The 22794-nt window shown below is 35.1% G+C and overlaps 1 protein-coding gene across 2 annotated transcripts in view; it reads right to left on the bottom strand.

The window, feature by feature from the left end:
* Positions 1 to 436: 436 nt before the first annotated feature.
* Positions 437 to 22794, bottom strand: part of PPP1CB (protein phosphatase 1 catalytic subunit beta) — a 38639-nt gene continuing 16281 nt past the window's right edge. For both annotated transcript variants that reach the window (XM_028517757.2, XM_028517758.2), the window contains exons 3-9: positions 21708 to 21839; positions 19480 to 19710; positions 15872 to 15976; positions 13884 to 13955; positions 8051 to 8202; positions 4634 to 4768; positions 437 to 2237 (exon numbers count right to left, since the gene is read on the bottom strand). In XM_028517757.2, the coding sequence (XP_028373558.1) occupies positions 2133 to 2237; positions 4634 to 4768; positions 8051 to 8202; positions 13884 to 13955; positions 15872 to 15976; positions 19480 to 19710; positions 21708 to 21839 (932 nt within the window). In that variant the 3' untranslated portion in view covers positions 437 to 2132. The remainder of the gene's footprint in view (positions 2238 to 4633; positions 4769 to 8050; positions 8203 to 13883; positions 13956 to 15871; positions 15977 to 19479; positions 19711 to 21707; positions 21840 to 22794) is intronic.

The following is a 22794-nucleotide window of genomic DNA, read 5'->3' as shown; positions in this document are numbered from 1 at the left end:
ATTTAAACAGTGAATTCCCATCCTTTAAAATTTAGTGGCCAAATATTTATTTAATTAGTAACTATGCTTTCATAATCAGTACTGAGCTGGATGTATTATTACAGACCTCCAGTAAGTGGGATCAAAATCAATGTGGTTTTATTAATACTGAGATTAATAAAAGACTACCACGTTTTCTGCCAAAGGCTTATTTTCTAGGTCTGCTTCACTATGACTATTAAAAGTACATCTAAAATTGTATTAGACATTGCTCAACTTACACTCGTTATTTAAAATCAAGTTAGATAAAAGCCTACCAATCACAGTACACAAACACCTTCAGAAAAGGATCAATTCCATATACATCAGACACTGAAATCTATGGGATTAAAATGTATCTAAATGTCTCACTGTAAAGGAAAAAAGGGGGGAGGGTAAAATAACCAGTCAGGCTTCGTATCAATTAGACAACTTTTACTAAATGAGAAAACTACATTTAAAATGTGCTTTAAAACAAAATGGAATTAGAAAAAAAAGCATTTGAAAGAACGTTGCACTGTGCTGAAAATCAAATCTCTTGCAGAAACACAATACACCAATTCATAAAATGTAAGTTAACAGAGTTCTCAATTTAACATTTTTAAAGACAATATTAAGGTCAAGAATTTCACAACTATGGTAGCACACATAGAAGGGCATTATAAATATGATGTCCATCCCTATGAAGCTTACAAATTTGACAACGCTCAATAAAAGCTTTTAGAATCACATCCAAAAGTATTGCATCGAAAAATCACAAATCTGTGTTCTCTAAGTTCTTATAAAACCTTTATGTTCACTTTTGTACTCTTGCCATTTGTTAATACTAACCCTTAAAAAAAAGAAAACAGGAAAAGAAATACTGCAAAAAACCCTTGATCATGTACAGAAATTATTGCTACTATAGTTCACTACAAAGCATGTCTATACAATATGAACTTTGATCATGAAAAATCAGAATAAAAGTCTTTAGTGACATAAGCCTTACAATCGTATACAACATTCACATGGCAATATTAGACAGTTAAGCACCCAATACTCATAGTTGACAGAATGTCCCACTAACCAGCATTCATTTAAATACATCCTTCGTACAGAGTGAGGGAAAAAGAAATAGTGTCCGCTTCCTAAGGCTTGTCAAAAAAGGATTCTGTTTTGTGGATCTAAAAACAAAAAATAACAGTAACGACAACAACAAAAACCAAAAAAACAAAGATGATGCAGGTGAGAGTGTTACCAGAAAGTTAAGCATGCCAAAAGGTGTTTCGTGCAAATTAAAACCTAAAACCAAGGTACCACATAATCACATTACCAACTAGCTGGGTAATACTATATGAGCCTTATCTTAAAGTTAAATGAAATGCTACTGCACAATAGAGAATAAGTTAGAAATTAGAGTGCACAAACCCAAATCTGTGGCAATTTCTGAATGAAGCAAAATAGTCACTATCAGCCTCAAAGTTTACCCAAACTGTTTGATTAAATCACTGGATTGGACAGTTTGCATACTTTTAAAATATCAATCTCTAAAATTCCTTTTTACAATAATGAGGCATAAATTTTCTCAGCTAAGATCAAACAGATACATAAGTAAAGAAGCAAGAAAAAGTAATAGTTGGTGAACGTCTTTAAAGCTCGTCCCACATTTCACTTTTAAAAATGTTTAGGGAAAAAAGTTTAAAATATTTGCGGTTATTCTAGCAAAAACAAACAAACAAAACAAAACAAGCCCAAATTAATTAAACAACCAAGCAACATTAAAACCACATTACACAGAAGGATCATCATGCTTTCATCTGGTTTGACTATCACATCTAGTTTAATTGGGATGCTTTTCAACTTTAAAAACTGTGGTAAGTGAAGATGTATCTTTAATGGGTAATTTTGAATTTGGACTTAACTTTGTTGAATATTTTAACAGAGTATACTTATTACAATACAGTGTAGCACATCTTTCTATTAGAAAAAATTTAAGATCCTTTACCCGTCTCCTTAAATTAAAGGTGTGACATCATAAAGGGTGTCAAATGGCTGGATGGTTTTACAGTGCACACTTATATATTATGAAGTATGTCCTTAACAAATCTGATGGTTTCTTTACACAGCTCCTTTCTTCACCTTTTCTTCGGTGGATTGGCTGTTCGAGGTGGAGTGACGGGACGTCCTGAATTCAGTCCACCATACTGATACTTAGCTTTCTTTTCAGATGGTTTCAATATCTTAAAGTAAACAATTTATTGACAATGTTATTCCTTAAAGCACAGTAAGTTTAAGAAAACTATTGTTATGACTTTTTTAAATAAATGGTACAAATTATTAAAAAGTGTAATAAAAATAGAGAAAAAACAGTAAAGTTCCATAAACATTTCTCACATTTTAAAAAGTGCAAACATTCTAGTATCTGAGTGGTGCTATTTGTCATTCCATTGATAAGTTAGTAACAAAATGCTCAAATGCACGAATCCTATCGACTAACCAACCCTTAGATTTAAGCAAAATAAATAAATGAATAAAGCCATGTATCTCTGTGGTGAGGAAAAATTCTAGCTTTAAGAGTTAAAAATACCTAAGCTCTCACCATAATTCTGCCACTATTCAGAGGGTAACTAGTCACAAACTCTTTAGACCTTAATTTTGTATGTGTAAACATCTTTTTGCTTAAAAAAAACAAAACAGGTTTATTTGAGGAGCATGAGATCTTGCTCCCCAGCATGTCATCAGTTTGATTCAAATAAACTCAAAAATTATCCAAATCCACCCCACAAAACAACCCCAACTTTATTTTTACATATAATGAAGTTTACATATTTAAAACGTCAATGATTTTTAGTATATATATTTATAGAGTTGTACAACTACCACCATAATCTAATTTTAGAAAATTTCTGTCATTCCAAAAAGAAACCTTGCTCCCATCCCCATTTCCACTTTCCACTCCCCTAACTGCCCCCCTTTACTTCTAAGCAACCGCTAATCAACTTTATCTATTGACTTGTCTTTTCTGGCTCATTCATATAAATGGAACCATACAATGTGTGGTATTTTGTGATGGGCTTTTTTGTTTTTAAGGTTCGTGCATGTTGTAGCACCTATCAGTACTTTTAATTGCCAAACAATATGCCATTTTATGGACATTCCACATTTTGTCTATTCATTCTTTAGCCTATGGGCATTTGGGTTGTTTCCACGTTTTGGCTATTATAAATAATGTTCATATGAATATGCATTTACATGTAATTGAGTACGTATTTTTAATTCTTTTGGGTATATACCAGTAACTGGACTGGAACTGTTGGGTCATACAGAAACTCTGTTTTCCAAAGCAGCTGTAGCATTTTACATTCCTGCCACTTATGTACATTCCTATTATAGATATATAAGATTCCAATTTCTTCACATCCTCACCAATACCTGTTACTATTTTTTAAAAATCATCTTTATTCTGGTAGGTGTAAATAAAGTTTTAACCTAATTAAAGATAGAAAATTTCTGTATTTACACAAAAAATGAGTATAAAAGATTTATGAAGTATTTCTTAGAACTATTCAGAACATTGTAGCACCTCCCTGAAAAAAAAAATCAACTCTACTATGCCACCGATTGAAAAGATAATGCCTGGTTACTATCCTTAATGAGAAGTCATTTACCACTCAATTATATTAGTTGTTACAAATAGTATAATATAAAAAGAAAGAAGGATGGTCTATATTTAAAAAGAGATAGTGTGCTACATGTTATGGATATGAAATAACCTTTGTAAAAACAAAGTATCGAAGTTGTTTTGATCTATGAACAAGAATATTAAGTAGCACATTAAAGCTAAGAGTTCATCTTTTAAAAAAGTAAATGTTTCTATACTTATAAATGGGTACTTTAAGGTTATCTGGAAAGTTTTTTCTTAAATAAATATTCTATGTTATTTTAATCTGAGTTTATAATTCTTCCTCAATGTCTGTCCCACCTATTCATCTTGTAAAAGAAAACAAAATCTAAATAATTTATTTAATTCACAGTCTTTTGTCAGGCAAACCATTATTCAAGGAGTCACAAAGGAATTTAACAATTTTAAAACCTGCATTAAGAATGACTGATACAAGCTGATGACTATTCTTTTGAGAGCCTCCCTTAAGACCTCCCCTAAATTCCGCACACCTGTGGTGAGTCTGTAATGCCCTCACACCACATGGCCCGCACTTGTGCCCAGCCTTTCTCATCTCCTCTCCTTCCCCCAAGGCACCTTACCTTTGCCTCCTCTCCTTCCCCCAAGGCACCTTACCTCTGCCTTTCTCCCCCCTAAGCTCCGAGGGCCCTTCTTCAGCCTCTGTAACTTGCTTCCTGAGCCTGCTCAGCCCAGCTGGCTCACTTCTACTACCCCTGCAACTTCCTAAATAAACTTTCTCTTATAATTTGGGGGATGGGGAGACAAAGAATGACTGGTATAACTTAGGTTCTCTAAACCTCTAATATCTGATACAAAAACAGAAATCTCTAATGAGTCTATGCTGAGAATCATTTCTTAATAAAACTGATTTTCTTTACTTAAGAACACAAACCTGAAAGAAAATTCCTTCTGACAATAGTTTTGATATCTAGTTGTTATAAATTTATATTATACCTGGAATGAACACATCAAAGTTTCATCCACACTCATCATTCCACCAGCATTATCAAATTCACCACAGTAATTTGGGGCTGAGAATAGGGTTACCAATTGTCGTTTAGCAAAAAATTCATATCCATCTTCCACCACCTGTCAAACAAAATGTAAAAGAAAAAAACATATTTATAGGTCATTCTCAACTATTTGTACTCACTGAGATTAATGTAACAAAGATAAAAAAACAAACCCTATTTGTTTTGGAAGCTTGATTTTTATTCTTAAACTAGGTACTTCTTAGATGACATTATAATCCAACTACAGAATCCTTAATTCAGTGAACAATAACCAGACGATGAAAAACAGATTACAGCAAGGACATTTTTTCTTGCTTCACTCTTAAATTTTATGTATTATGTAGCTACACATTGAAAACTCTACTAAATTGAGCTTAATTTACACAAATCATGCTCCTAAAAATAGCTTTATAAAATTTTTATATATAATTCTTCTTTAATGATTAAATGTAATTTCTGGAATCTATTGTCAATTCCTGAGTGAGTTAAACAATTGTTTCTTAGCTCTACAGTTTGAGGGATAGCCAACAATATGTAAAGTTTATATTTACATATGGTAGGCAAGAATACTTTTTGAAGTTTTTTAGGTATCCTTCCATTTAGCAAAAGTTATTCTACAATACTTGCTAAGAGAGTATCTCCAGAATCATTTTTATTTTTAAGTAATCCCTACCTTGATACATGCTCCTGTTGTAATTACCTCAGGTAGCATTTAGATATTAACCTTTTCTGCTAAGACCTTGGCCACCTTATCGACTCCAGGCTCAGCACGGTGCTTGCACTCAGTACATCCCTTCAGTTCTCAGTTTCCCTGTCTCACTTGTTCACTCAATCACTCATCTACTGAAAGAACATGTTTTTTTTCCTTCTGGAAATATTTGGAGTTTGTGTTACTCCTCATCACAGGTCTCTTAATTCTAGAGATATGGACTGTGTATTGATTTGATATGATTTCAAATCCACTTGTTTACAACAAAAATAAAGTTTTTAAGAGTAGAGTTGCTTTGATGTAAGAGTGAAGTAAGTTGTATCAGGATGCCATGCCACTACCTCATTTGTTGTCACTGATAAGCACTCGGGAGCACAGCTGCTGAGGGATGCTGCTGCGGGCTTATCAAAAACACATGTGAAGAAGCCACTATGGCAAGGGGACATTTAAACTATAAATACCCAGAGTTTGTGAAGACCATTGAGAGTTTCTCGAGACTCTGCTGACTTAAATGGCTCCCTTAAGACCTTTAGGGCAGTTGCTCCTCCCCTGGTAAAGGCTTACCAGCAGGGCAGAAAGCTGTACAGAGCCCCCACAAAGATCATCAGATCATCTTACGTGTCAGCACTGGCTCCACTGTTGCCTAGCAACAGGGGACTTTTACATCTTAGCTCTCCTTGGCTAAACCATCTCTCCTAAACCTGAGCTGGAATGTATCAACCAACTCCTAGATAAAGGTACACTTCAATTTAATTAGGACTTTATTCCTTTTTTTCCCCTTGCCTGGTATAAAACTGTGAGTAATCTATTGCTGTTTTTGGAATATGTTATTTCTTTAATGGCTTATTTAGAGACATAATCTTCTATACTACTAGCTTGTGAAAATATTTTAATTCCTGCAGTGAATCTGTGTTAAACAACTGACAAAGATAGCCTTGGTCAGAACATAATTTGCCACCTGAAACAAAACAATGTATTTGAAACTAAGCAGAATAGGATTTTTGAAGGCATCTGGAAAAAGACCACACAAACTAAGGTAGTTCAGTAACCTGACTCATTAAAAATCACCTTTTTTGAAAAGACCAGTGAATGGAGATCTATAGCTGTAACAAAATGAGTTATCAGTGGCTGTATTATTAGGAAACGTAGCCACTCTGCCCTCTTATCTTAATAACTTCAATCATAAACACAACGTTTATTGATTAAAAGACAACTCTGCCAAAAGCAAAGAATTTGGGGACATGATTTCATTTCAATTGAACTAGGATATTCTACTAGGAAAAAGGCATGTGATATACAACATGTGCAGAAAATGAGAAGCCAGTCACGTGTGTTTATCACACAGGACCACAAAGAGGTAGAAGTAATGAAGTGTTGTGGGGTATAAAGCCCCAGAGAAAAGGAAAGTACTGTGGAACAATATATAATCAATAAATTTTGCTGTAACAAGAAAACAAAGAAGCTTTAAAAATATATTTACAAATTTCAAATACTTTTAGTACACTTTCAAAAACAGCCACAAAAGGGTTTTAAAAATGCTTCTGAATATACTTCATACAAGTTATGTTTTAGAGAACATGAGGACTCGGCATATTAAACTGTTAAAATAAGCTTTTGTTAATTATTTTATTCAACAAACACTAAACGCATCCTATAATATGTCAGTAAGTTTATAAGGCAGTGGATATTGAAAGGTCAACAAGTCACCAACAATCCCCTTCTCAAAAAGTGTACACTTTAGCCCTGACCACTGCGGTTCCAGTTGGCTCATCATTGTGGCACAAAGAGAAAGGCTGCTGGTTCGATTCCCGGTTAGGGCACATGCCTGGGTTGTGGACCTGGTCCCTAGCTGGGAGCACGTGAGAGGCAGCCAATTGATATTTCTCCCCCTCTCTTTTGCCCTCCCTTTACCTCTCTCTAAAAATAAATAAAATCTTTTTTTTTTTTACAGTGTACAACTTAGTGGTGGAGGACAAACAAACCAACCTAAATTGTATATGCATTTTTATAACAAAAATTCAAACATACACAAAAGCAGACAGTTAATCAAACTCTCATTTATTAAACTTCCCTGATTTAATAATCACCAGCATTTTGTTACATTTCCTTAATTTATCCCGTTTTCTCTCTGATGTATTTTAAAGCAAACCCTGGTCTCATCATCTTACTGTTGCATACCTGAGTATGCATTTCAGATATGGACATCCTTCTTACGTAATGGCAATGACATATCATCGCAGCTAAAACAATGAACAACTACTACTGGATATCTAGGTACCCTGCCTATAATTGATTTTCCCCAACTTTCTCAAAAAAGTCTTTTTACAGTAAGTGTGGTTTGTCCTTATCAACATCCCCACAATTCACTTGATTACTATCTATATTTAAACATCATATTAAAATGGGACTGAGTATTTATAGAAAGCTTCAAACAAGCACCAAAAACTTTGCTAGAATTGCACTATACTGCAAAAGTATATCCCTTTGAAACATTTTCTCATAGAGGGTGAGAAAGGGTTAACAATCATTATCTTGTTAATTGTGAGAACAAGGTAGAGGCTTCACCTCCCAGGTTCCTCAAAAATAAAAGGAGTGGACTTGGGTGAAGTTAATAAATATTAAAATATCCAACACTTTTATATTTCATACCTGATGTGCTCGACAAATCAAATCTAAATCGTGACGATTCAGAAATTTACTGACTACATCAGCTCCAAAGGTGAAGGAAACACCACGATCATTCTCTCCCCAGCCTTGCACATCCTTATCTGGGTCAGACCACAGCAAGTCACAGAGCAAACCTTTAAAGGATAAAAACAGCAATGAATAAAACAAAATAAAGTTTATAAAATAAAGTATATCTTTATCACATTTCTTCTCCTGTCCTCTTACCCTTTAATAAACAATAACAATCTCTTCTCCCCTGCTCGTCTAGTTTATCAAACTTAGCCATTCTTTTATTTATTATTATTTTTAAAGGTTTTAATTTTTAGAGAGAGGGGGAGGACAGGAAGAAGAGAGGAAGAGAAACATCAATGTGTTGTTGCCTCTCACACGCCCCCAACTGGGGACCTGGCCCCCAACTGGGGACATACCCAGGCATGTGCTCTGACTGGGAATTGAACCAGCAACCTTTTGGTTTGCAGGATGGTGCTCAATCCACTGAGACACACCAGCCAGGGCTATTTATTATTCTTTTTAATCCTCACTTAAGGACATTTTTTCATTGTTTTTAGAGAGAGACAGAGAGGAAGGGGGAGAGAGAAACACTGACTGATTGCTGTTTGTACACACCCCAACCAAAGATCAAACCCACAACCTAGGTATGTGCCCCGACTGAGAACTGAACCTGCAACCCTTTGGGCTATAAGGCAACACTCCAACCAACTAAGCCACACTAGCTATGGCAAACTAAGCCATTCTTTGTTAAAGCATCATACAAATATAAACTTCCCTGGCTTCCTAAGGAAGTATTTTCCAGCCCTTTCCACATATAGGAAATATGTGTATGACACACTCTAAGCACGTAATATATGAAAAAGACTGTTCATCTTTTGTACATAGTTTCTCCATATGGATAATCAAATGACCCAGCAGCATTTCCTGAACAGTCAGTCCATCCTTTCCTCCCAGAGCTACCTAAAGCTGTCTAACTCTGGATGCCATAGTCTACTCCATTAATCCTTTTTATTTATCCTTGAGCCAACAACAGAGCTTTAAATAAATCTGTGGGGCTAGTATCTCTGCTTAATATTTATTCTTCAGGATTGTCACGGTTACTTTCAGTCCATTGTTCTTCTACATATAAACTTCTGAACCAGTATGTCTTAAGTCCATGAATTCAATTGAGATTTCACTGGAATAGCATTTATCTGTAGATCAATTGAGGGAAGAAAACATTTTCGACTAAGGCATGGAGGATTTAAAGTATGAACAATATCAGATCTGATCCTTGGCATTAGTAATGTTTCAAGCTTAAAAAAAAGAGGTCTAAGCTAAAAATGCTTATCTGGGTATCTTTATCATACACCACAATAGTGCAAATCTTAGGAGGGACCCAGACCACCTTGGGAATGAAAAGTGAGAACAGTAAATGAATTCTGAGGAATTAAACACTTAATAAGTAAGCAGAGGAGGGGGAATGACTAAAAAATACTGAGAAAACATGGTCAAAACAAGAATAAGAATAGTAGAGATCTCCTATAAGGGGTAAGAATTATCTACAAGTAGGAAACGGTTAAGTTGCAAATACAATGAATAAGTGGAATAAGTTGAAAACCAAAAAATGGGCCACTTATAATCAGATCATCAGACGTTTAATTAAAGCAGTTCTGTCATGGCTGAAGGAGAGTGGCTCAGAGTCAGACTGCAGTGAGGGGATGGACGCTGAGATGTGGTATGAAGCACTTTTCTAAGAACTATGGTGCTAACGGCAGGAGAAATCAGTGCTAAGATTTTTTTGGGGGGGGGGATAATTCATAAACTTCATAATGTAGCTTATCAAGAAAGGAGCTTTTCACTTTGAGTCATAATATAGTTTACCGTGATAGGAGAATTACCTCGAAGAACTGGTGGCAATGCACTCTTAATTTCTATAATTTCCTAAACTTCTGCTATGTCGTTTTAAGAAATACACCAGCAAGGTGATATCCCTAGGGACAGTCTCAATTTACAAGCTCTTTGTGATTTCTAAAAAAATCACAAGTTGATTCTTTAAGAAAAATAAACACACACAGCCCCAGCGCTCTAACTGCACAGGCTCTCTATCCAGTCTGCAGTAGGCAGGAGGCCAAGATATCGGTCTACATTTTAGTGTGACAATAAAAGTAGAATGTAGTTGCTTTTGGAATTATTCGTCCCGTATGCATACAAAATCACCTAATGGTAGCAACGATGTGGCATTCTTCAACCTTACTGGAATCAAGACAACAATCTCCAAGTTCAATGTGTTATAATTCAATTCCTAGTAAACAAGTATCACAATATTGGGCTATTGTTTTAAAAACATTAGTCAACCCTGACTTGTGCGGCTCAGTGGGTTGGGTGTTGCCCGCGAAGCGAAAGGTCCCAGTTTGATTCAGTCAGGGCACATGCCTGGGTTGCTGGCAAGTAGGGGGCATGTGAGAGGCAGCCAATGGATGTTTCACAAACCTATATTTCTCTCCCTCTCTTTCTCCCTCCCTTCCCCTAAAAATAAATAAATAAAATCTTTAAAAAAATAAAAATTTTGTTAATCTGTAAATTTCTGTAGCTTACACAGCTTAACATGACCATTTGAACATCTCAGAAACTTGCCATTAAAATACAAAGAGAAACCTAAACTTAACATGTCACCCTCGAAACTGATTTATAGCTAAAACATACCATTAACAGCAACTCTGAAAATGTTAACAACTTGAAATATATTTTTACTGTATTTTACTTAAAAAGCATTAAAATTTTTTTAAAAAAATCCTCATCCAAGTACTTTTTTTTATTGCTTTTAGAAAAAGAATGGGGGGAGGAATAGGAGGGGATGAGGGGAGAGAAGGGAGGAGGGGGAGAGGGATATATATATGTGTGTGTGTGTGTGTGTGTGTGGTGTGTGTGTGTGTGGTGTGTGTGTGTGTGTGTATATAGAGAGAGAGGTATCAATGTGAGAAAGAAACATCAATTGCTTGCCTCTTGCATGCCTCCTGATGAGAGGGGTAGCGGGGAGAATCAAACCAGCAACCCAGGTACGTGCGCTGACTGAGGACTGAACCCACAGCTTTCAGTCCATGGGACGATGCTCCAAACCAACTGACCCACACTGGCCAGGGTTAAAAAACCGCATTTTAAAAGAAATGCCCTATTATTTAAATACTAGTTTCTAGCCCCGACTGATGTAGCTCAGTGGACTGAGCTTGTCCCTGTGAACCAAAATGTTACCAGTTCAATTCCCAGTCAGGGCACACACCTGGGTTACAAGCCAGGTTCCCAGTTGGGGGTTTACAAGAGGCAACCAACAGGTATTTCTCTCCCTTTCTCCTTCCCTTCCCCTTTCTCTAAAAATAAATAAAGTCCTTTGAAAAAATACAAACAAATAGATAAATACTAGTTTCTGTTAGGTTTAGTCTAATATAGTCTATAATTATAATCAAAATCTGGTAAAATGTATGTTTTCTTTTTATACCCAACATAGATAAGTTGGGTTGCTTACACAAGAAAGTCATGAGGCAACTTATTACAATATGTAATGTCAGTGGCTTACTGACCAGAGATCTATACAACCATTTATAATGGCTGATGTTTAGTCATAAGTAGCATTTTGAGTGGTATTATTAGATTTTCAGAACACTGAAGAAAACAGTCCAATCACCCTTGAAAACAAGCAACCAAATCCATGTTTTTAACAGTCTACTTTAGAAGTTTAGGCATGTTTTGCTCAGGCACTGGTCCATGAATATTTTTTAATGCTCATCTTTCTATAGAATTTTTGGATTTTTTAAATTATTGTTTATGCTGTTACAGCTGTCCCTCTGGGGACAGTTTTCCCCCCTCCCCCCCCCTCTGCCCAGCTCACCCACCACTAGAATTTTTGTATCTTAAGAGCACAGGACATAAACTTAGTAACCAACCAGCCCAACCATATTTGATGAATAATCAAAATCACCATAAACAACCCTCCTATCAATAAGCTGAAAGACCTTTGTTTTTTAAATATATATGATGATGTTCCTATTATATAATAGGATTTCTGGACCCTGTGACACTCTAGGCAATTCTCATTTTAAAGATACTGAAGTTGGTCGAGTACTGATTAATACAATACATAATGGGTGGAGCTGATTATGCAAATAATGGGACAATTAACCCCATGTAAATTTGTTTTAAAAGTCTGGTAGAAACTGAGGGAAAAGGGCAGTTTTGTTTATGTTAATGGCTTTTAATAACATGAGATTGTGATATAATAAAATTATATTTGGTCTTTGTTCCCATTCCCAGCACAGAGTTCCTAAAACCCCTGGAATTTCTTCAAGTAATTAGAAGCATCTTCTGTTATTCATAAGGAGTCTCCTTCATCACATCTGAGTTTATACTAAAGAAGTAACCCAGGGGCCTGTAGATAGCTTCAGAATGGGGGCTAGTCAACAAAAAGATCAAATATCTGATTAGAAGGTTGAGACTTACAGCCCTCCTACCCTATCCCCGTCACCTCTGGGAAGGGATGGCTGGAAATTGAGATAAAAACTGTTGAATAACTAGATTTGGGGAGTTTGTAGGTTGGTGAACACATTGATGCCAAATGGTGTGGAAACTGTTCATCAACCAAGCCCCGCCCTATACCTTGTGCCATGCATCCCCCCTCCACTGGCTATTTGAGCTGTATCCTGTATAGGTAACTGGTAAATGGAAGTAAATTACCTGAGGAGGTTGTTGTGGGAACCCCCAAACTTGCAGTCAGCCAGGCAAAAGTATGGGACTCCTAGGGACCCCACCTGAGGGTGGCATCTGAAGTCGGGGCAGTCTTGTGGAATGGAGGCCCTGAAGCTGTCAGGTTAGTGTCAGAATCGAATTGTGTGACACTCACTTGGTGTTGGGGATTGGTTTAGTGTGGAAACACCACGCACCTTTAGTGTCAGAAAAATGCCACACAGAAATGTACTGATGTTTTAAGCAAAAGGTGAACTGTGAAACAGAATAACATAACTGCACCCAATTCACGGGTCCCTGTGGCGTGTTATTATATGAATATCACAATGGACACACACCTACACTGATGCTCAAAAATAAGTAATTAGCATTTAAAAGCCAATATTAAAGTTAGGGCAAGTGGCAACTGTGCCTAGGCATTTATTTATAAAATTACATTTCGTTCATCTGTTAATCAACACAGCAATTTATCCTCGATTGGAACATATTTGCTTTTGTTTTGACTAACTTAAGAGTTATCCTAAATGTCTGAATAGTCAATTTTCGTAATTTTTCACATAAAATTTTCATAATATTCATAAAATTCAGCACACATCTCTAGAGCTTCCTGCCTCAAGAGTGTTAAGAAGTCCAAAAATTTCAACATAAATGACTCAGAAAAAAACATCAGAAAACTACCAGATAATTTAAAAGAAGGTTAATTGTATCCTCAGCTAAGAAAAAAAAATTTTAGTTTAAAAACTGTTGACTAATTTTTAAGAAGTCTCTGAAGAACATAACCAATGTTGATATGAATGAGGGAATTTAGAAAGATAGGAGGGTAAGAGAAATCAACAGCAAGATCTTTTGTGATTAATTATCTTGACAGAACCACATTGTGGTTATAGAGACAAATTAAAATCCTATACTTTGGGAAATAATAGAAAGTGAAATATTCTATGTTACTGCAAGTAATCTATAGCTTACTGACTATAAAAAAAACTCTGTTATTTATTATGTAAAACCTATCCTACTTCCACTATAATTAAATTCAAATATGCCAACACTTTACATAAAACAATTAAGCCAACTTCTCTATATACGTAACCTGTGTCAGGGACATCAGTGGGTCTCATAATTCTCCGAATCTGCTCCATAGACTGCAGGTCTGGTGACAGTCCTAGAAATAAAAAAACAAGCCATAGTACCAACACCTAAAATTTCCAATCAAATAAAAAAACATTTAATCAAAGTCGACTCACTATGTGAAACTAAAGATATTTAAAATGTTCCTTTTAGTATGTTAAGTTACTAGATATAATCCCACTTTGATATAACAGAACGTTATAATTAGGCTCTCTCCACTTTTTCCTACCAGGGAATAAAATTCCCTTTCATTTCAAAAGATGTCCTATAGAAAAAAATCCTGCTACTTTCCAACCATTCCCTGTCTTTCATAGGGACATACTCAACTCCCTTATTTCCTACCACTTTGCTACTTCTTAAACGTGCTTACTTCCAGTTTAAGTGTCTCACTAGGTCCCATTATACCTTCCTATAATGCACTCCAACATGCTTATTCTCTTCATCAAAGTACAACTGTTGCACAGAATGATAAACAAGAAAAAGCACACAAAACTACTTTTCGAAAATAATCTTTCAAGTAGTACATAGGCAACAGCCAGTATTTCTCTTTGGTGGACAATCTAAGCATCATCTCAGAATGAAACTAAAATGTTCATATTCCTTACTGCTTGCTACATTTATATTCTTAGCTATACTAATGTGCAAGAGCTACAATTTCTTAAATGATTAGCATGTACTGTAAAATGTTTCAATTAGTATGGTGAATTATGTACTATTAGAGAATAAACCATTTATTATTCTCAGGCTTAGAAATGTACATCTATCTTTTTAGTGTTTTTCCTCTTAATTCTTCCCACATATTGATGGAAAACAAATTTTCTTACAGTCTTTTCATTAAATTACCTCCCTGTATAAAAATCTAATATGGCTATCAAACCATTCAATAAACTCCTTTGTTCAATATTCAAATCTCTATAATCTAATTCTATCATTCCCCAACATGTACTTGACATTCTTGTGAGGTCAGTCCTCACCCATTTCTTGAACTAAACATAAAAAAGTTTGTCTTACAGTGGAACTTTGGTTCTTGGATTTTTAATTCGTTCCAGAAGGCTGTTGGAGAAGAAATTTGTTCAAAACCTGACTTTTTTCCCATTAGAAATTTAGAACCAGCATGAAAGGGTTGTCAGGTCAAGAACTGAACCACTCCAGGTGGGAGAGGCTCAATGACCAAGGTTGGACTGTATGTCCCTTCCACCGCTCCGAAGTCTCTTCATCCTCCAAATCCACGCCTCCATAACATTCACCCAACAATTCTCTCCCTTTCTTGACTCTCTACAAGTACTCTGACATAATTAAATTCATCTCATTACTCAGTATCTATTTTGAAAGTATACATTTTATCAATAGGTTTTTAAATTCCTTAAAGATGGCCAGATCATCCAGTGGCTACATATTTTCATGTCATCTAGCCAAGTGCTAGAAACATGTTAGTTTTTCAGATAAATTTTCACATATTTAGGCTTACTTAACAAGTTTTACAGAATAACTTATTCTACCAAAAATTATTTTTAGAACTAAAGCAGACATATTGATTACATAAAGCCTAGAACTCTTGCCATGTGGGAATATTACAGTATGTTTGGATTCTGATGAAACATTTAACAGAGGCAGTAAAAACAATAGTAAGTGTCTTTTTCTAGATAGTAGAGGCATTTTCCTGTTAAATGCAAGGCAAAAGGCAGGCATTTTTTCAAACAGAACTATGGTTATACTCCTCATATGTGAAACTCTTTAAAGACAAATACTAAATTTTCATTTTAATCATGTATAAATAATCACAAATTTCTAGGTAGAAGAGATGTTAGCTGTGTTTAAAACAGTTTTAATCACTGCAATACTGACAAAAGCACTGCTTTGTTTTCCCAGTAACATCTAAAATATTATAGATTTTTTCTAAATAACAGAAGAAGAATAAGAAAAACCCATGAGGCTAATTTATTACTGTACCTCCATGACAACAGAAGATCTTCTCATCCACAATGGCAGCTATAGGCAGACAGTTGAAACAATCAGTGAAGGTCTTCCACAATTTAATATTAAATCTTCGTTTGCCTATAAAAAGAGCAAGCAAATAGAATAAATAAATCTAAAAAATGTTCTCAAAAGATATCTCACAGCCATGGGATTATGATGATTTCAATTTTCATCATCATGTTTATCTAGCACGTTTTTCTATAATGAATACATGTTACTTGTATATTTTTAAAATAGTAATAAATACAAAAAACATTCACACCTTCAGTAAAATTGTAAAGACTTCAAAGAATGATAGGTGTTTTATGAAATAAATACATCAAACACTTGTGTTTTAGGATCACTATAATAGAGCAACTCAAACAGTCTAACCGACGATCAGTTTATTTTTTCCATTCAACACATGTATTAGTTAAATACCTAGCCCAACAAGCAAGCAGAAACAAAGGGGTGCCTCTGGACACTGTACATCTTCACCCTAATGCACTGAGTAACAGCATAAACTTACTGCCAAGAGAGAATTTCCAAGCGCTTAACTAGTATTCACTTTTGAGTGAATTACAACTTTGCACTATGGCAAGTATAAATAGACACAAAGGCTATGATTTTTCTTTAGCATAAAGAGCTACAATAAACACAATCTCAAGTGTACACTCACCTTTTTAGTGTTACTCAATTATTCTGAATTTGGTAATAAGTTATAACAACCCAGGGGAGGGATGAAGGCATAAGCACTAATTTCCTATACTTTTATGCCATAACCTGCCTCTCAATGAGCAAGTATAACTCAAAGCAGTGTTACAAGATGTTCTCACATGAGAGTACATTATTTCATTTGATGTAATTTCTATCCCAAGGATACTCAAGCCTGTATTCTACCATTTAAGAATATACCTCTAGTTCCGATGTAGCTTTAGAAAAGTGGTTAGAGTTTGACATACCACAACCCACTTCCTGTCCGCTGGTCTGATTAAATAATTGAAACCAATAAAAAAATCAAACAAAGAATCATTCCCATTAGAATGTAAGCTCCATAAAATAGTGATTAGACTATTTTAGAATTAGCAGTATAAAAGAAAAGAACTGGTCTTTAAAAAAAAATATTGCCCAATATAACAGAGTTCCCAGTAAAACCACTCCGGCAATCATTTACATATTATCTAGTGAAGTTAAAGATATGCCTAGGGATTCTACTACCAGATATCCTAAGAAATGATACTTGACGCTGCTGCCAGATCTTGAAACTTTTTTGAGGGTGGTGGTGATTCTGCAGTGAAATCAGCTGCTTCTTGGCTTTCTCCACTGAGGATTCAGCCCTTTCTAATTTGCTCAACAGTTAGTCTTTGTTAAGTTTTACTTTCTCTCCTGCTTTTTACTTATAAGCTTATGCATTTAAAAAAAATCTCCTTTCCTGTTGTTTTAAGGGAGTTACAGAAGAGTTAAAATAGGTACATGTGTTTAATCCACCATTTTTATTTGGAAGTTCCATACTTTTTTCATTATGTACCAAACTCCTACACGTTGTTCTCAGTGACTACCCTTTCTCTCTATTATCCATCTGCCATTTTTCTACTGGAGTCCAAATCATCCAATTTTGACAATGAAAGATTGAAATATTTATCACAAGATGGTTAGTAATCAAAAGGGAACTAGAATAAGGGTAATTTTGAAGTTTTTTCTTTTTTATGTCTTCATATATTTGTGAGCTGAATGGTCCTGTTGACCAGTCAGTGGCTTGTGGGGGGAAGAGAGAGCTAATGACACCATACATTTAATATTCCATACTCGGTCTGTGCTTGGTATACTTACCAATTTTGGTATGACAAATAAGGGCATAGATGACCGAATGAATGGCTGCTAAAATCTATATATATGAGGCCAGTTTTGAACTGGTTAGATACTCAGGACCTAGGATTTAGGTGAACTAGCTAGAAATAGTCCTGACAATTTTGTGTAATTCCTCCTAGGCCCAAAGTATTGAGTACACTGACTTAGACCTCCAGGACATACCCACACTAGATGTGGGGGTGTGCTCAAATCCAAGTTGTCCTTAGAAATACAGCACACTAAGTGGCTAACTGGAATTCTACTGTTGTAGCAATTCCAAATTGATAGATTCTTAAAGGAGTAATTACCTGGAAAACTTGAGAAATCAACATATTCACATCAGTATTTACTTTGATGATGCTTAAAAGGTAGTAAAATTATATTAGAGATAACATCTGAGACTTTAAAAAATAATTTATATTTTGGAAAAAGGAAAAAAATACATATTCCTTGCAGAAGGTCATAACATATAATTAAGTAGATGCTGAACCAGTTTATACCCCTACCAGTAGTGACTTCAGCATACCTTTTTCTGTATTTTAGTCAACACCAGGTATTGATAATCTTCGTCATATTGATAGGTAAAAAATATAATATAAATTTAATTTGCTTATTTACTAGTTAGGCTACAGACTTTTTCTACATTTTTGCCCACTTCTGTTTCTTCTGTGACATACCTATTCATATGTTTTGCTGATTTTTATTAATTTGTGAGAGCTTTTTGTATTTATTAAGGATACTAACACTTCGTCTACAACACATTACCCAGGGGCTTCTTTGCATAGTTTATTTTGTACTTATGGAATCTTCAGTGACTTATTAAAAAGTTTTATGTTATGTACTATTTGAACTTACAACTTTGTAATCATGCTGGTAAGTACAATGACAAACACCTTCAAATCCAAAAAAAGAGAGACCACGTGTCTTGTGCACTACTGCATTCCCAGTGTACAGAATAGTTCCTCAAACATTGTCAAATGCATGATTATGTGAATCAAAGAGACAGGAATTTGAATAGGACCACATTTAAGGATAGAGAAAGCAAAAAACTGTTTCTAAAAGAAAATTCAGAGCTAAAAAGCAATAAATTCAATTTGAAAATCATTGCAGTTGGTTCTACATTCTAATTAACCAAATCTAGCAAAAACAAAAGACCAACCTAAATGTAACAGGATAATTCAGTAACAACACAAGGAAGCAGCACCACACAACAACAAATCAGCGATTTGTTACTGATGAAAACAAGTACAACAAAATAAGGATGCCCCAGAATTCTCAGTATTTTTATCTCTCTGGGTATATAGGCAAAAACTAAAATCCTAATAATAAACTTGAACCTTTAAAATAATCTCAGAATGTCTCAATATTTCTTTGACAAAGAGCCAGTAAGAGTCTCTGTCATAAAACACGAATGCTAAGAGCTAAAACTTTAATGGACACTAGAACACCAGAAGCTATTGGATAAAACCAGAAGCTAAAGGACAGTTCACTATGTAAATTAATTGCAAAAGGGCCTTTTGGCTGAATAAGCCGTAGTCAACCTGAAAGAACACCGTTAAAGGGATCCCCAAGAACCAACTTAATTAGTAATGTTCCTCAGTTTTAGGTTCCCCTTCCACGAAAAGCTCTCTTCTTGGGCTTATGCTTATTGGTTCCTATTTTCAAAAAACTGTGAAGTGAAGGAACCCTTTTGAAATAGAAAATCATTAGGGAATTTCTCCATTAATGAAAAAAAGGTTTTTATTTTTACTTACATTCATCATAGAATCCATAAATGCGATTGATGCTAGCACACTCATGGTTTCCTCGTAAGAGAAAGAAGTTCTCTGGATATTTGATTTTATAAGCCAGTAGTAAACAAATGGTTTCCAAAGACTGCTTTCCTCTGTCCACATAATCTCCTAAGAAAAGATAGTTGGCTTCTGGTGGAAAACCTCCATATTCAAATAATCGCAGTAAATCTGTATACTGTCCATGAATATCTCCTAAAAATAGAAAAAGTCAACTTTAGAATATCTTATTACTGTGGTAAAACCACCTTCTATGAAATGATTCCTCATGTTTACTCTCTTATATTAATTCTCTCCCCTTGAATGTGGGCCGTAGGTAGTGACTTGCTTCTAACAGAATACAGCAAAAGTGAGAGGGGCTGTCCCATCTGAGATGACATACAAAAGACTGTGACTTCCATCTGCTTGCACGCTCTTGCCTTCTCTCACTCTTCATGATGCAGAGGCACACATGGCAAAGAACTGAAGGAGGCCTCTGGCCAACAGCTCATTAGGAATGGAGGCCCTAATAAGTCCATCAGCCCCTAAGGAACTGAATCCTTTCACAGTTGAGCCTTGAGATGACCACAACCCCAGATGACACCCTGACTGCAGTCTTATGAGAGCCCTAGAACCAGAGGACCCAGCTAAGCTGGGCCCAAATTCCTGATGCACAAAAACTGTGAAATGATAAATTAATGTTGTTCTTTTAAGCCACAAAGTTTTGGGGTAATTTATTATACAATAATACAGAACTAATACAGTTAATCTTATCATCTGATAGTTTAGGTCATTTTGTTATACCAAATAGCAAAATAAACAGCAAGAACTTAGAAATATTTAGTATAAATAATTTCTATTACCTTCAAATTCTTTCTAAATTAAAGCATTTTTAAAAGAACCTTGCAGAGAATTTGAATCATGTCTATTTTTTTAAATAAACCACCCAATTTATTTTTATTTTTAAACTTATCTTAATCCTCACCCAAGGAATTTTTATTGATGCAGGGGGGGACATCAATGTGAGAGAGAAGCATCTGTCATTTGCCTCTCTTATGTGCCCTGCACGGCGGATAGAACCTACAATGTTTTGGTGCACCGGATGATGCTACAACCAACTGAGTCACCGGGCCAGGGCTGAATCATTTTAATTTTAAGATAACTTTTAAGCAACTACATTTGCTTCATTGGAAATCATAAAAAGGATAAATCATTTCCACAAAATTGCAAACTCTAACTTTTACTTAATGGTGATACTATAAGCTAATTAATTTTTCAACAAACATTTATTTAACCTATTTGATAGGCTCTGAACAAAGAAGCAACCAAACACATGACTTAATAAACCACATGAAGAAAAAGGAAAAAGGAGCACAGTAAGCACTACAGGTTACATGGTGTTATTGTAGATCACTGAGAAATATGCAGAATAAAATTTGCATATAGCAAATAATCCTTGATTGGGCAAATACTGATGGTTAAGTCCATAAAGGCCTAATCATAAACACTAACAGCCACTACCAAGAAAAACTGCGTTATTAAACCAAAAGTCAGGACATTATTTAGACCACATCCGCTGTTATATGAACTACGGAAGAATGTAATCACTCTGCTTAAGTTTCTGCTTTTGGCCAAAAGCCATTATAAGACTTAAAAAAACAAACTGTAAAGTTACATAATTTTCAAAATAAACCAAAACAATCATAACAAAGCTAGAATAGCATGAATATTACTATACTGACCCCCAAAATTCTGTACCTGTTTTTTCTAACTAGTGTAATAACATGCCTTTTTCTCCACTTCTTTACATACCAGGTATCAAGTTTTGACATTTTTTTCAATCTAATTAGCATTCAGGATTTGTTTGTAAACCGCATTTCCCTGATTACTAGTAAGACTGAGGATCTTATATTTATTCACCATCTGAATCTCTTCTAAGATCTGCTTATTTTTTGACTATATTTCCTTATTTATAAAAACTATACAGTGTGAACAGCGATCTTTTCATCTATTGTATACATAGCAAAAATTTTGCCTATATTTTGTCATTTCATGAAAGTTTCAATTTTCACAGAATTTTAGAAGATAAAACTTATCAATCTTTTCTTTTATACAAAAATTGTAAAATGTGTTCTCTACAGTATCTTCAATGTAAATGAGAGGAAAACTGGGATTCAAAAGAGACTGTTTCTGACTTTTACCAATTTACATACCACAAATCTTCAGCGGTGCTTCCAATTCCAAAAGAATAGGCTGACTGAGAAAGATCTCCCGAGACTTGATACATAAGCCCCGAACTTCTGCTTCAGTCATCTGCACAATCTTTCCTGGACGACATCCTCGTACTGATAAACAATGAATAAAACGATCAGTTTTCTAAAATGTATCCATAAAATAATAATCATTAAAAAAGACTCATGCCCATATTTTGAGGATCAGAACACACAGGCAGCAAACTACCAGATACACCAGTGTGTGGCTCCTACATTTGAGTGCCTATTTAGATAGATCTTTGGCTTCCATCTCCATCGGTGCTAGTTCTTGACAATGTTCGGTAAGGCCTCTACCATGGAAACGCAGTCGTCCTCTGCACTCCAGGGAGAGGCCTCACAGCCTAAGGTACCTAAGAGGTTTGAGGGACAGCACCTCTGAGTGTCCAGCCTACTCTCTGCAAAGTCTTGCATTTAGTAGTAAAAGGCCAAAATAGCATTAGTAAGAAGGTGTGGCTACAAAGAAAGGAAGATTATGAAAAGTAGCTGACAATAAGTGATTTAGCTTCATACCCTTCCTTGGAATATCAACAGCAGTCCCAAGAATTTTAGCAACTACCACTTCTATTTCCTGATCAAAATGAAACAAATTTTAAAAGATACTAGATATTTAATAGATTTTAATGCACTATGATGATTACAATAGGGCATTATATTAAAAATTCTACAGATGGAGAAAAGCATTTTTTATATGAATAAGCAAATAAAATCCACGTACTAATATAGTTCCCAATAACTTCTGGGGTGGAATGGGGGAAACATGGTACATGGGGAGTTCCTTATTTGCCCTATTGAACTGAGTTGTAATCATTTCCTCTCCTAACCTTTTTCATTAGCTCTTTCTCCCTCCCCCCACATACACACTTACTTTACCTCTAAATGTACTGCTAGCTCCCATTCAATTGTAACTGAAAATATATTTAAATAAAGAAAACTGTATTTCCATATAGTGGAGTAGAGACTATATCTCTATATACCTCAACTATTTCCCACTTACAATGAAATCCACACATTTCTTGCTTTATGTTTC

The sequence above is a fragment of the Phyllostomus discolor genome, chromosome 6 (assembly GCF_004126475.2).
Source record: "Phyllostomus discolor isolate MPI-MPIP mPhyDis1 chromosome 6, mPhyDis1.pri.v3, whole genome shotgun sequence".
Taxonomy (NCBI): Eukaryota; Metazoa; Chordata; class Mammalia; order Chiroptera; family Phyllostomidae; genus Phyllostomus; species Phyllostomus discolor.
This window is presented reverse-complemented; position numbering and strand designations above follow the sequence as displayed.